The sequence below is a fragment of the Nansenia antarctica genome (assembly GCF_963989245.1).
Source record: "Nansenia antarctica genome assembly, chromosome: 10".
In the NCBI taxonomy this organism is placed as follows: domain Eukaryota; kingdom Metazoa; phylum Chordata; class Actinopteri; order Argentiniformes; family Microstomatidae; genus Nansenia; species Nansenia antarctica.
The window spans coordinates 25,406,601-25,421,600 of NC_137680.1; the positions used below are offsets into that span (position 1 = coordinate 25,406,601).

A 15,000-nucleotide genomic window follows, 5' to 3' on the forward strand; every position below is an offset into this window, starting at 1 on the left:
TTCAGTCTGAACACTCTGACTTTATAACAGCCTGACGTTAGAACAGCCTTTACAGCAGGCTTTATAAAAGCCCATATAACAGCATTTATAACAGCCCTTATAACAGCCTTTATAACAGCCTTTATAAAAGCCCATATAACAGCCTTTATAACATCCCTTATAACAGCCTTTATAAAAGCCCTTATAACAGCCCAGTGTTTCCTCTACATGCATGGAATTTCCTCCGCCACCATTCAGATTTCTCAACCAAAAAAAAAAAAAAAGATTTAGGCCGCTTTTCAGACCTTCACAGCGCTAGACACACCCACAAGCGCTGAAACTGGACCAGTCCGTGTGTGTCGCGAGTATTGAACTTGAGGCTGCGTTCGTAAATTCGCTCTGAGAGCCCCGGAGCGCACACTGGGTTCAACGTCATAAAGGGACCAAGTCATTTGATTGGACAAGAGGCATTCCGTGAGTGCTGATCAGATTTCCAGAGCGTATTTACGAACGCGCCCTGGCTGTCACCCGAACACCGCGAGCTAGCGTAGTGTAGTGTAGTGTAGTATGGAGAGAGAGAGGAGAAGCCTCTCTATGTGTTACCTATGTCCAGTGTACTAGAACCACTCTAACAGGAGTGTTTGTCCGTGAATAACACCGGCTATGCCCGGGGTAGAAACACAAGACTATAAGGTCATATAGGTTATATATAGGTCATAAGGTTATATATGACTATATAAGGTCTACAGGTCTACACGGTCATTTTAAGCCGTCGACCAGCCCTCTACGACCACGGGAAGTCATGTTAAAAGTGAAGATACTTCTGTTAAACTAAGCTAAGCTAAACATCGCTAATCGCTAACTCCCTCCTGGGCTTAAAGTGACAAGTAATAACGTTGTGAAAAAAACCGTCAGATCAGTGTTTTTGTTTTTATTGACAACGGAATTACATGCTGGAAAAACATGCAGACACAGACAATAAGAGACACACGGGAGAAGTACAGGAAAACATTTTATTTTTTTGGGCCATCCTCGAGTTTTGGCTGAAATTACGTCGTTGTTTTGAGCGCGCGTGCGCGTTTCATGCGCGTGCACGCGGAAAAATCGCGGGCGCGCGCGCGCGGTCAGCACTACCCGCCACCATTGTAAAAATTCCTGGAGGAAACACTGCAGCCCTTATAACAGCCTTTATAAAAGCCCTTATAACAGCCTTTATAAAAGCCCTTATAACAGCCCTTATAACAGCCTTTATAAAAGCCCTTATAACAGCCTTTATAAAAGCCCTTATAACAGCCTTTATAAAAGCCCTTATAACAGCCTTTATAACAGCCCTTATAACAGCCTTTATAAAAGCCCTTATAACAGCCTTTATAAAAGCCCTTATAACAGCCCTTATAACAGCCTTTATAAAAGCCCTTATAACAGCCTTTATAACAGCCCTTATAACAGCCTTTACAACAGTCTTTAGGACAGCCTTTACAGCAGCCTTTATAACAGCATTTATAACAGCCTTTATTAGTGTTGTTCCGATACCGATACTAGTATCGGCATGGCCACCGATACGCACAAAAATGCTGGTATCGGTATCGGCGAGTACTAACGTTTTTTTTTTTTTACTAAAGTTATTTTGTTTGTAAATGTTCACTTGCTGTTGCACTACTACTACGACTGTTTTATATCTTAAATGGATATTGCACTGATTGGCATCTGTGAGAGCCACATTTCAGGTTTTATAAGGGGTTGATTTTCTTGTCACCATACCAGGTAGACAATAAAAAAAGTTCTATAGCATTCACTCTCTGTTGGTATTTTTCCCTGTTTTACAAAGGTTTTGAGCAGTGCCAGACTAAGTGTTAGCAATAATTTTACATCGAGGTGAGTATGCGGCTCAAAAAACATGTTTTTTTGTTTTGTTTTTTCAAACGCGTGGTATCGGATCGGTACTCGGTATCGGCAAGTACTGCACGGTCAGGTATCGGGATCAAAAAATGGTATCGGAACAACACTAGCCTTTATAACAGCCTTTATAGCAGCCTGACTTTAGAACAGCCTTTATAACAGTCTTTATAACAACCTGGCTATATAACAGCCTTTATAACAGCCTTTATAACAGCCTGACATTAGAACAGCCTTTATAACAGCCTTTATAACAGCCTTTAGAACAGCCTGACATTAGAACAGCCTTTAGAACAGCCTTGAGAACAGCCTTGAGAACAGCCTTTACAACAGCCTGATATTAGAACAGCCTTTACAACAGCCTGATATTAGAACAGCCTTTACAACAGCCTGATATTAGAACAGCCTTTACAACAGCCTGATATTAGAACAGCCTTTACAACAGCCTGATATTAGAACAACCTTTACAACAGCCTGATATTAGAGAAGCCTTGAGAACAGCCTTTAGAACAGCCTTTAGAACAGCCTTTAGAACAGCCTTTACAACAGCCTGATATTAGAACAGCCTTTAGAACAGCCTTTACAACAGCCTGATATTAGAACAGCCTTTAGAACAGCCTTTAGAACAGCCTTTAAAACAGCCTGACATTAGAACAGCCTTTAGAACAGCCTTTAGAGCAGCGTTTAGAACAGCCTGATGTTAGAACAGCTTTAGAACAGCCTTTAGAACAGCCTTTAGAACAGCCTTTAGAGCAGCGTTTAGAACAGCCTGATGTTAGAACAGCCTTTAGAACAGCCTGATGTTAGAACAGCCTTTACAGCAGCCTTTACAACAGCCTTTAGAATAGCCTGACGTTAGAACAGCCTTTACAACAGCCTTTATGACAGCCTTTATGACAGCCTTTAGAACAGTCTGATGTTAGAACAGCCTTTAGAACAGCCGTTAGAACAGCCTTTAGAACAGCCTTTACAGCAGCTTTTAGAACAGCCTTTAGAATAGCCTGACGTTAGAACAGCCTTTAGAACAGCCTTTAGAACAGCCTTTACAACAGCCTTCAGGACAGCCTTTAGAACAGCCTTTAGGACAGCCTTTAGAATAGCCTTTAGGACAGCCTTTACAGCAGCCTTTAGAACAGCCTTTAGAATAGCCTTTAGAATAGCCTGACGTTAGAACAGCCTTTAGAACAGTCTTTAGAACAGCCTTTAGAACAGCCTTTAGAACAGTCTTTAGAACAGCCTTTAGAACAGTCTTTAGAACAGCCTTTACAGCAGCCTTTAGAACAGTCTTTAGAACAGCCTTTAGAACAGCCTTTAGAACAGCCTTTAAAACAGCCTGACATTAGAACAGCCTTTAGAATAGCCTTTAAAACAGCCTGACATTAGAACAGCCTTTAGAACAGCCTTTAAAACAGCCTGACGTTAGAACAGCCTTTAGAACAGCCTTTAGAGCAGCCTTTAAAACAGCCCCGCTGACAGAGGAACAGGTGTTCACAGCCACACTGCCACAAGCTAGAAACCAAGCTGGATACAATATCCTGTACTTACATCCTGTTCCCCCAAGCCCACACTCTCTCCATCTCCCTCTCTCTCTCTCCATCTCCCTCTCTCTCTCACTCTCTCTATCCATCTCCCTCCATCCACTCTCTCTCTCCATCCACTCTCTCTCTTCCCTGCTGTTTTCTATTTCCTACTTCAATACCAACACCCCCTCACACAGAGAGACAACTCCAGACAGTTTATTTGTATGGCTGTGTGTATGTGTCTGTGTGTGTGTGTGTGTGTGTGTGTGTGTGTGTGTGTGTGTGTGTATGGCTGTGTATGTGTGTGTGTATGGCTGTGTATGGCTGTGTGTGTGTGTGTGTGTGTGTGTGTGTATGTGTGTGTGTGTATGGCTGTGTATGTGTGTGTGTATGGCTGTGTATGGCTGTGTGTGTGTGTGTGTGTGTGTGTGTGTGTGTGTGTACGTGCGCGTGTGTGTGTGTCTGTGTGTGTATAGTTGTGTGTGTATAGCTGTGTGTGTGTGTGTGTGTGTGTGTGTCAGGGTTTAGCATTTTACTGTACAACCGTAGTCACCATGGCAACGACAACTAAGAGCAGACAAAGTGCTGCTTTGAGGAAGGAACAACTTACTAGAGAGAGAGAGACAGAGAGAGAGACAGAGAGAGAGAAAGAGAGAGAGAGAGGAGATAGAGAGAGGAGATAGAGAGAGAGAGACAGAGAGGAGAGAGAGAGGGAGGAGATAGAGGGGGGGAGAGACAGAGAGGAGGCAGGGGGAGAGACAGAGAGGAGAGGGAGGGAGAGAGAGAGAGGAGAGAGAGAGAGGAGAGAGAGAGAGGAGGGAGAGAGAGAGGGAGAGAGAGAGGGAGAGAGGGAGGGAGAGGAAGAGAGAGAGGGAGAGAGAGAGAGAGAGAGAGAGAGGGAGAGAGAGAGAGAGAGAGAGAGAGGGAGATGGGCACACACACTCTGAACCCTGAGAGTGACCTGACTGGGTTGCCTCATGTCGTGTGTGTGTGTGTGTGTGTGTGTGTGTGTGTGTGTGTGTGTGTGTGTGTGTGTGTGTGTGTGTGTGCAGGGCTTAAAGTGGGAAAAAATCCTGTGCCTGAAACTTTTTCTTGGGGAGGGGGGTCACAGTTTGAGATATTGGGAGAGCGGGTACAGAAGACAGCTTCTTGTCTCAATGTTTAAATGCATTAATACTATTTTATAGTCAATACAAAATATATGTCTCAATGTTAAAATGCATTAATACTTTAAATGAATGTGCAACAATACTATGTGCAATATGACAACCCTTGTGTACATAAGGTTCAGATATAGGAAAAGTTAGGATATTTATAGCATAGCAAAGAGTACAGCACAGTGTTTTATTGTATAGTATAGTAGTATAGTAGATAGTGTACATAGCCTTTATTTATGTAAACCAGCTCTTTTCCCTTTTTTATTTTACCCTTGGCCCTCGTGTTTTTAGTCTTTTTCCAAGCACCAGGGGAGGCCCCCCTCCTACATTTCGTCGTATGGTACCTGTACTGTATTACAGTTTTTCTCAATTGCTAAAACACATTTCACAAAACTTTCCTCCATTTTCCCAAACTCTAAACACAACACACTATTCTAAAGCTACATAAGCAAAACCACACCTTCTCTCTTCAAAACTCAAACTTTCACACCAAAACAGCTGCTCAAAGCCTTCAAAAATGTAAACACTATAAGCATCATTACAGACTACAACAAAACAACTGAAAACACAATGTTCAGTGTGTGAGAATGTTCTTTTTTTTCACAACTGCCAAAAGACATTTTTAGAAACCTTACAGTATCTGTTCTCAGAATATATCACTGTAGAGTATTGGGCATTCATAGATGTGTGTGTTTCATATGAACAGTATGTAAATCTACAGAAAATACAGTATGCATGTTGTTGGAAAATATCCTTTTACAGTATGTATATGTTCTTCATGAATGTTTTACTGTAATGCTTGGCTAATTTTACTATATAACTAAAATACATTACAGTACAGTAATTCGAACTTGATCTTACGTGTGGACAATCGACTTCTTTCTAAAGAGATCTCTTGACCATTCTGAAGTACGCAAATTACCCACAGGGGTGGGTGAGAGTTACAGTAATTGAAATAGTATAACTTCCTTCAATGTTACGGTACATGTGAGAATACGGTACATGTGGGAAAACTAGGGTTAGGGTTAGGTGCTAGGGTGACTTGGTACATGCTGGCATGTCTAACCCTAACCCTAACCCTAACCCTAACCCTACCCCTACCCCTAACCTTAACCCTAGCACCTCACCCTAACCCATTTTCCCACATGTATGATAGTCATGCATAAAAATAAATCTGCGCTCCCTGTCTAACGTTATATCTAACATTACATATTTTACATTACAGTAAGGCTGATTTTGCATGATAGTCATGCATTTTTAGATATCTATTTCCCCCCTTTAAATGGCATATGATGTCCGAAATTTTACTAAAGTTCAGCCGTGAAGTTGTTGCACTGTTGTCCTATCGAGTTTTACGTAAATAAAGGTTTGAAAAAATGTACCGTATTCCCACATGTACCGTAACATGTACAATACTGTACTGTATCACAACTCAATGCAAACACTACAGAGGATCCATTACACACAACAATACTCACTGAAAACAATGTTCAGGGTGTGATGTTTTTTTATTTATTTATGGAACTATACCACACACACACACACACACACACACACACACACACACACACACACACACACACACACACACACACCACAATCATTTGCAACAAGTGTCTTACATTTTGAGTCGTTATGTTTAATGAATGAAGCCAGGTGTGTTCATTGTGTTAAAATGTTGCTGACTGTGGCAAGCATTTTGCATCACATGAGCTTTAATTTGAGAATTTGACATTTTGAGCAGAGTTTTTTGCAACTTGTGTTTTAGCAAGACAACATGTGTTTAGATTTATGAGAAAAGGAGTATTGTGTTTTGTGAATTGTGTCTTCATGTGAAATGTGTTTATGGTTTTGGCAAATGGGAGCTAGTTTTATTAAATGTGTTAGACAGAACTGGTCATTTGGTTTAGAGAATTGGCTTTTGTGTTTTAGCAATTGGGATAAAACTGTAATGACAATAAATACCATTCATTCATTCATTCATAATACTGTTTTATACTTAATAAAAAAAAGAAAAAAATAGATGTCTTTAAAAGGCAAAACTGATTGCATCACTTATTAAGCCACTATCACTATAACAATACAGAATAAAATATATACATGTCTTTAAAACTCATTGACTGCCAAAGACGCCAATTGGCGTCTTATAGAATAGTAACGTTGACTGCCAAAGACGCCAATTGGCGTCTTATAGATTTTTTTTTTTTTTCCGCGGGGATCGCGTTATTGACATGTTCTACACCTAGCGAGTGAATTTCAGACTTGGGTGTAATGTATTTCGGACCCAGATGGGGGCAGTAGTTCGATAAAAGCCTGGAGAAGGAAGTGGCTTGCTGTGGGTTGTAGTAATGGCGAAACGGATCAGGGTATGTGCCAAACGCGGCGCGGAGCATTGCGGCGCGGAGCATCGCGGCGCATCGCGGCCATCGCGCGACTCTTCAAACAGTTCAGAGTCGGATGATACAGAAAAAGTGCAGAAAAAAAATAAAATAAAAAAAGTTCTGCAGAAAAAGCTCGTTTTCTCTGTTTATTGGTCAAAATCAGGTGTTTTTGCTGAAACCACCCTATGTTCTACGGCCGATTTCTAAACACTCAAAGAGGCTAGAAACAAACTTTCTTTTTCTGATGAAAGAAGAGAGTCTAAAGTTTTGGTAGATATGTTCAATGTTTATGTAGTCCGAAAAGTCAATATTTGGTGGGTCTTCAAAGTTCAGCGAAAATGCCCCAAAAGTCTGGCAGTGTGGAGCTCTCCGCTCTGAACATGGCTGGCAGTCAAAGAGTTAAAAGAACAAACTGATTACTTATTAAGCCACTATCACTTATATTCTCCTTCTTGGCACCACGTTCCATAAGGCTTCCCGTCACTACTCAGGGTTTTTCCTGGCTCAAAACGAGGCGGAGGTGGTACCAGTGGTGTTTGACATCGGGGGGGACCCATGAAACAGGGCTGTCTGGGGGTCCTTAAACGAGCATCAAACACTTAATTTCTTGCATTCTGGTGAATTGATATGCACCAATTTGTGCCCTTTCGCCATCAATTCATGGTGGAAATGTCATTATATATGTAAAGGAAAAAACAATATTCAGGCACCAGATGGCCATTCATAATATAATGTAATATAATGCAATATAAGGCTCTCAGGCATTCTGTACTTTCAAATATGTATTCTCCTTGAGCAGTCAACATGAACTATCAGCTGTTTCGCTAGCAAACACGAAAGCTAAGTTATTTGTGAAACAGCGCCCCCGCCACCACGTCGGCGCAATGCCGCAATTGCAGTTTTTATTTTATTTTTTATTCTCCTGCGCCGGAAATCCGGCACTGTGCCGGAGTACTTTAAGCCCTGTGTGTGTGTGTGTGTGTGTGCATGTGTGTGTGTGTGCATGTGTGTGTCTGTGTGTCTCCCTCTCTCTCTCTCTCTACTACCCCACCATCCATGTCTCCAGTCAACTCTTTCACAGACAGGCCCAGGGTGTGTGTGTGTGTGTGTGTGTGTGTGTGTGTGTGTGTGTGTGTGTGTGTGTGTGTGTGTGTGTGTGTGTGTGTGTGTGTTAGGTACCTGGGTACGTAGGATCTCTCCCTTGGTGAGCTGCATGTCTCCAGTCAGCTCCTTCACAGACAGGCCCAGCGGCTCCAGACGCTTAGAGAAGTAGTTGGTCATCTCCGCTGCTAGGGCCTTCATAGGAGCCACGTACACTATCTACACACAGGAGGGGGGTGGAGAGGGAGAGGGGAGTAGAGAGAAAGGGGGATGGAGGGGGAGTAGAGAGAGAGGGGGATGGTGGGGGAGTAGAGAGAGAGAGAGGGGGGTGGAGAGGGAGAGGGGTGGTGGGGGAGTAGAGAGAGAGAGAGGGGAGTGGAGAGGGAGAGAGAGGGGGGTGGAGAGGGGTGGTGGGGGAGTAGAGAGAGAGAGAGGGGGGTGGAGAGGGAGAGGGGTGGTGGGGGAGTAGAGAGAGAGAGAGGGGGGTGGAGAGGGAGAGAGAGGGGGGTGGAGAGGGAGAGGGGTGGTGGGGGAGTAGAGATAGAGAGAGATGGTGGGGGGGTAGAGAGAGAGAGAGGGGGGTGGAGAGGGAGAGGGGTGGTGGGGGAGTAGAGAGAGAGAGAGGGGAGTGGAGAGGGAGAGAGAGGGGGGTGGAGAGGGGTGGTGGGGGAGTAGAGAGAGAGAGAGGGGGGTGGAGAGGGAGAGGGGTGGTGGGGGAGTAGAGAGAGAGAGAGGGGGGTGGAGAGGGAGAGAGAGGGGGGTGGAGAGGGAGAGGGGTGGTGGGGGAGTAGAGATAGAGAGAGATGGGTGGGGAGTAGAGAGAGAGAGAGATGGGTGGGGAGTAGAGAGAGAGAGAGGGGGGTGGAGAGGGAGAGGGGAGTAGAGAGAAAGGGGGATGGAGGGGGAGTAGAGAGAGAGGGGGATGGTGGGGGAGTAGAGAGAGAGATGGGTGGGGAGTAGAGAGAGAGAGAGAGATGGGTGGGGAGTAGAGAGAGAGAGAGATGGGTGGGGAGTGGAGAGAGAGAGTGAAGGAGAGAGAAAGAGAGAGAGAGTAAAAAATGGGTGGGTGGAGAGTAGAGAGAGAGAGGGATGGTGGGGGAGTACAGAGAGAGTGGGATGGGTGGAGTGAAGAGAGAGAGAGGGATGGTGGGGGAGTAGAGAGAGAGAGAGAGGGATAGGGGGAGAGTAGAGAGAGGGATTATTTGTATAGCACATTTCAAAGTGCTTTACATAGAGCATAAAAAAGTACAAGAGGAGAATAAGTAAGGAAATAAAAGTAATAAAAATAGATATAAAACATAAATATGATCAAACATTTAATAAGCGTAGATAGAGTGCTAGTGTTCAGTCATAACCACTGCAGAACAAGGAAGTTTGGTGTCATCCAGGAGTTTATTTGCTCAATGCAATTACAGAGATTGTCGATGGAACTATAGTCGTTCGGTGTGAGGGCTATGTAGATTTGAGTGTCATCCGCAGAGTTGTGGTAGGATATTTTGTTCTTTTTTTATGATGTGTCCCAATGGAAGCATGTAGAGATTGAATAGGAGGGGGCCAAGGATTGATCCTTGTGGAACCCCACGTCATTTTAATTTGGTTGGACACAAAGTTGCCAATGGAGACGTAGTAAATGATGTCCTGTTGGTAGGATCTAAACCAGTTTAGGACAGTGTCTGAAAGTCCTACCCATTTTACTCTATCTATTAGAACGTCTATCTATTAGAATGTCTATATATTAGAATGTCTATCTATTAGAATTTCTATCTATTAGAATGTCGTGGTGTACAGTGTCAAAGGCAGCGCTAATGTCGAGTAATACCAAAACTGAGATTTTTACGGAGTTGGTATTTACGCGAATGTCATTAAGGACCGTAACCAGGGGCGTTTCAGTGTTATGCAGGGGACGTAAGCCTGGTTTAGAGTCATTAAGGACGTTAACCAGGGCCGTTTCAGTGCTATGTAGGGGACGAAAGCCTGATTTAGAGTCATTAAGGACCTTAACCAGGGCCGTTTCAGTGCTATGTAGGGGACGAAAGCCTGGTTTAGAGTCATCAAGGACCTTAACCAGGGCCGTTTCAGTGCTATGCAGGGGACGAAAGCCTGATTTAGAGTCATCATTAAGGATCTTAACCAGGACCTTAATCAGTGCTATGCAGGGGACGAAAGCCTGATTTAGAGTCCTCAAAGAGGGAATTTAGGGTCAAAGAGTTGTTGTTTGTGGACAACCTTTTCTATTATGTTTTTTTTTTTTAAGAGTGGGGCAGTCCCACTCATATTTTTCATTTTATTGACAGATACAGTAGAGATTTAGACAGGAAGGATGGGTAAGAGAGAGAGAAGGGATGACATGCAGGATATGTCCCCGTCCGGAATCGAACCCTGCGGTTACATGGTCAACGCTTAATCCACTACGCCACCTAAGCGCTCTATTATGTTTTCTATAAAGAGTCGGTTTGATATGGATCTGTAGTTGTTCAATACAAGTGGCTCTAGGCTGGTCTTTGTTAGTAAAGGCTTGATCACTGCAGTTCTCAGGGTTTCAGGAACAATTCCTGATGAAAGGGAAGTGTTGATTATTTGTATTCAATCACTCGCGTAGAGAGAGAGAAGGATAAGGGGAGAGAGAGAGATGGTGTAGAGGAGAGAGAGAGAGGGATGTTGGAGAGGAGAGAGACAGGAGGGATGGGGAGAGGAGAGAGAGACAGAGGGATGGGGAAGGGACAGAGAGGGATGGTAAGAGGAGAGAGGGAGAAAGAGAGAGAGGGATAAATGGTGGGAGAAGAGAGAGAACGGTCATTGGAGAGGAGAGAGAGAGAGAGAACCGACAGAAAAGAGAGAAAATAGGAGAGAAAAGTCAAAGCAGTGGAAGGCGAATAAAATAAAGTATGGCAGAGGAAAAAAAGGGGCGGAGTAGAGGGAGGGAGAGAGGGAGAGAGAGTGGGACAAGGAGAGGACAGCAAAGAGAGAGGGAGTGGAAGGACATGGTCATGATGAATGAATAAACGACAGAATATGATGTGTTCCCTGGCAACACAAATCACTGTTTATTGAGAAATATGAAGTCAGCCACTTAGAAGGAAAACTCTGTAATGGTGATGGATGGAACGAGGTTAGCGCACTGAGGGTGTGGGAGTGTGTGTGTGTTTGTGTGTGTGTGTGAGTGTGTGTGTGTGTGTGTGTGTGGGGGGGGGGGGGGTGGGAGTGTGTGGGGGGGTGGGAGGGGGGGGGGTGGGTGAGTGTGTGTGTGTGTGTGTGGGGGGGGGGGGGGTGGGTGTGGGAGTGTTTGTGTGTGTGTGTGGGAGGGTGTGGGTGGAAGAGTGTGTGTGTGTGTGTGTGTGTGTGTGTGTGTGTGTGTGTGTGTGTGTGTGTGTGTGTGTGTGTGGGAGGGTGGGTGGGTGGGTGGGTGTGGGTGTGTGTGTGTGTGTGTGTGGGAGGGTGTGGGTGGGTGAGTGTGTGTAGGTGTAGCCTGAAGAGATGAAGGTCTTCAGGAGGGACAGTTAAGGTGTAGCCTGAAGAGATGGAGGTCTTCAGGAGGGACAGTTAAGATGTAGCCTGAAGAGATGGAGGTCTTCAGGAGGGACAGTTAAGGTGTAGCCTGAAGAGATGGAGGTCTTCAGGAGGGACAGTTAAGGTGTAGCCTGAAGAGATGGAGGTCTTCAGGAGGGACAGTTAAGATGTAGCCTGAAGAGATGGAGGTCTTCAGGAGGGACAGTTAAGGTGTAGCCTGAAGAGATGGAGGTCTTCAGGAGGGACAGTTAAGGTGTAGCCTGAAGAGATGGAGGTATTCAGGAGGGACAGCTAAGGTGTAGCCTGAAGAGATGGAGGTCTTTAGGAGGGACAGTTAAGGTGTAGCCTGAAGAGATGGAGGTCTTCAGGAGGGACAGCTAAGGTGTAGCCTGAAGAGATGGAGGTCTTCAGGAGGGACAGCTAAGGTGTAGCCTGAAGAGATGGAGGTCTTCAGGAGGGACAGTTAAGGTGTAGCCTGAAGAGATGGAGGTCTTCAGGAGGGACAGTTAAGGTGTAGCCTGAAGAGATGGAGGTCTTCAGGAGGGACAGTTAAGGTGTAGCCTGAAGAGATGGAGGTCTTCAGGAGGGACAGTTAAGGTGTAGCCTGAAGAGATGGATGTCTTCAGTCTACGGTGGAAGATAGGTAGTGACTCTGCAGTCCTGACAGCAGTGGGAAGCTCGTTCGACCAGCGGGGAGCCAGGGTAGTGAAGAGGTGAGTGTGTGTGTGTGTGTGTTCATACCTGTGTGTGTGTGTCTGTGTGTGTGTGTGTGTGTGTGTGTGTGTACCTTGAAGGCGTCCTTCTTGATGACCCCTCCAGGCAGCAGGTTCTGGTGGATCTCGTGCAGCACCGTCAGCATGGCGATGTTGGTCTTCCCGGCGCCGGTAGGGGCGCAGATCAGCAGGTTCTCGTTGGTCCGGTACGCCGTCTCAAACACCAGAGACTGGATCCTGTTCAGACGCTCCATCCCCTTGAACACCAGCTGACCGATCTGGAGGGGGGAGGGAGGGGAGGGGGGAGGGGTGGGAGGGAGGAGGAGGGTGAAAATGTGACAATGAGTTGTTAGTAAATGCTTGGTCACTGCAGTTCTCAGGGTTTCAGGAACAATTCCTGATGAAAGGGAAGTGTTGATTATTTGTTTTTAATTCACTTGGGTAGAGAGAGAGAAGGATGGGGGAGAGAGAGAGGGGGATGGGGAGAGGAGAGAGAGAAGGATGGGGGAGAGAGAGAGGGGGATGGGGAGAGGAGAGAGAGAGAAGGATGGGGGAGAGAGAGAGGGGGATGGGGAGAGGAGAGAGAGGGATGGGAGTAGAGAGAGAGAGGGATGGGGAGAGGAGAGAGAGAGAGGGATAAGGAGAGAGGGATGGGAGTAGAGAGAGAGACGGATGGGGAGAGGAGAGAGAGAGGGATGGGGGAGAGAGACGGATGGGGAGAGGAGAGAGAGGGATGGGGGAGAGGAGAGAGAGAGGGATGGGGGAGGGATGTGGAGGAGGGGCGGAGGCAGAGAAAATGTGACACCAGCCAGTGTTTTTACATATTCTGAAACTACAGATTGTAAGCTTTCAAATGATGTGTCACACATTGAAACCGGAAAGCAATTTGAATGTTGATACCCCTGAAATCACAATCCTGAGAAAAAGCCTGGAGTTTTTCACACTTCTGTACAGCCAGGTAACAATAGCTATACTTTGACGAGATATTTTACGGTTATCATATTTTATTTTTATCAATACCGTCATAAATGTATGATAAAAGCCTTGAGAGTGTTAGTCCAGCACCACTGTCTGTGTGGTTGAAGGTGCCATGAAAGTCACGACAGACCTTTTTGTAAACAATGTCACTGTGTCAAATTAAATAACCTGTCAAAAACTGTTCCCTCCTTCCCTCCACTTCCTGTTTTGTTCACACGTGACTTCCTCTCAGAACGGTTCATGCGTGTCTGTTTACAACTGTCTACAAACAGTTTTTTACAACTGTCTACAAACAGTTTTAGAACGTGACGTTCTAGCTAGGTTCTGTACACTGTGATTCTCACCGATCGACGAGTGACATGGGATTACTATTTTGTCTTTTTCACACACACACGCACACACACATGCACACACACACACACACACACACGTACACACACACACACACGTAGACACACACACACGCACACACAGGCAGATACACACACACACACACACACGTAGGCAGGCAGACACACACACACTAGGGCTGCACGATTAATCGATTTTAAATCGAAATCGCGATTTGAAATGATGCGATTAGCTAATCGCAAAGCCTGCAATTTGCCTGCGATTTTTTTTATTTTTTTAAACCTTTATTTTACCAGGAAGTCACATTGAGATTAAAACCTCTTTTGGACATTTGATCAGCACTCATGGAATGCCTCTTGTCCAATCAAATTACTTGGTCTCTTTATGACTTTGAACCCGGCGCTCTCAGAGCGAATTTACGAACGCAGGCATAGGTTGTGTCACGACAGTCAGTCCAATTATTATGAGACTTTGGGCTAACGTAACGGAGACAATTAGACACCACATGGCTTACTGGACGTATGATAAACGTTAGTATGTTATAATTGCGACAGGTAAGTGTACAATTTCACTATACTAACTGTACCAGCCAAGTGCATGTCGGTGCTGTTAGTCCAGCCTTAAACTTAGCTTAGCTAACTTGTAGTCTTTGAGACGGTAGCTTAGCTTAGCTACTCATGCTAACCCGGCGTTAAAGTACAGACACAGAGTTGACAGTCTCAGCAACCTGCGGGTTGGTGTTTATATAGTATAGCAGGCTTATGGATACATGGAAGTTAACTGTTCTGTTGTCAAACATGAATGTGTCCTGTATGCATAACCTCATACCATTCGTTCATACCAGCCGGCTTTAAAGACGCAGAGGTTAGCCTAGCCTAGCCTTGGGCTGAAGTATGTCACAGATTCCTAAGTCAAGGTGACGTGTGTCTGTGCTCCATAGTCAGAGACCACCATTCTATCATTCATCAGTTCGACTGTTGACCGAGTCATCTAGATGTGGTCCTTTCAGTTATAGTCACAGTGTATCCCCAAATGATCATTTTAATAGCTGGATCATCTTAGAAAGTAGCCACCTGTCTAGATGAGATGAGGTTATCATATATACAATTCATATATTTTAAGTTCTCATCCTTGCATTAGAATTAGAGCAGTTAATAGTTTGATTGTATCATGTGGTAATGCTCTCTGAAAATAGGTGATATTCATCCAATCACCTGCCAAGTATTTTTTGAAAGTACCTGCCCTTTTCCAAACAGCTTCCAATTAAGCTTTCCTAGATGGTTGTGTGAAACAAACCACCTGAGTCAGGTTAGTAATGCTCCATCACATGTTTTAATCTGAAGCTTGATTTTAAAGCAACCCAACTTTAAAGCAACCCAATGTAAGTTTAGTTCTTTCACTCGTAGCTCGGGCTGTG

At 44.8% G+C, this 15,000-nt stretch overlaps 1 protein-coding gene across 1 annotated transcript in view; it reads right to left on the reverse strand.

The window, feature by feature from the left end:
• The window catches only part of ascc3 (activating signal cointegrator 1 complex subunit 3), a gene marked incomplete at its 5' end in the record, with an annotated part of 123,965 nt that overhangs the window by 80,331 nt on the left and 28,634 nt on the right, over positions 1-15,000 (reverse strand). Inside the window, 2 exons of the mRNA XM_080541120.1 lie at positions 8,113-8,253; positions 12,329-12,532. Coding sequence (XP_080397246.1) covers positions 8,113-8,253; positions 12,329-12,532 — 345 coding nt within the window. The remainder of the gene's footprint in view (positions 1-8,112; positions 8,254-12,328; positions 12,533-15,000) is intronic.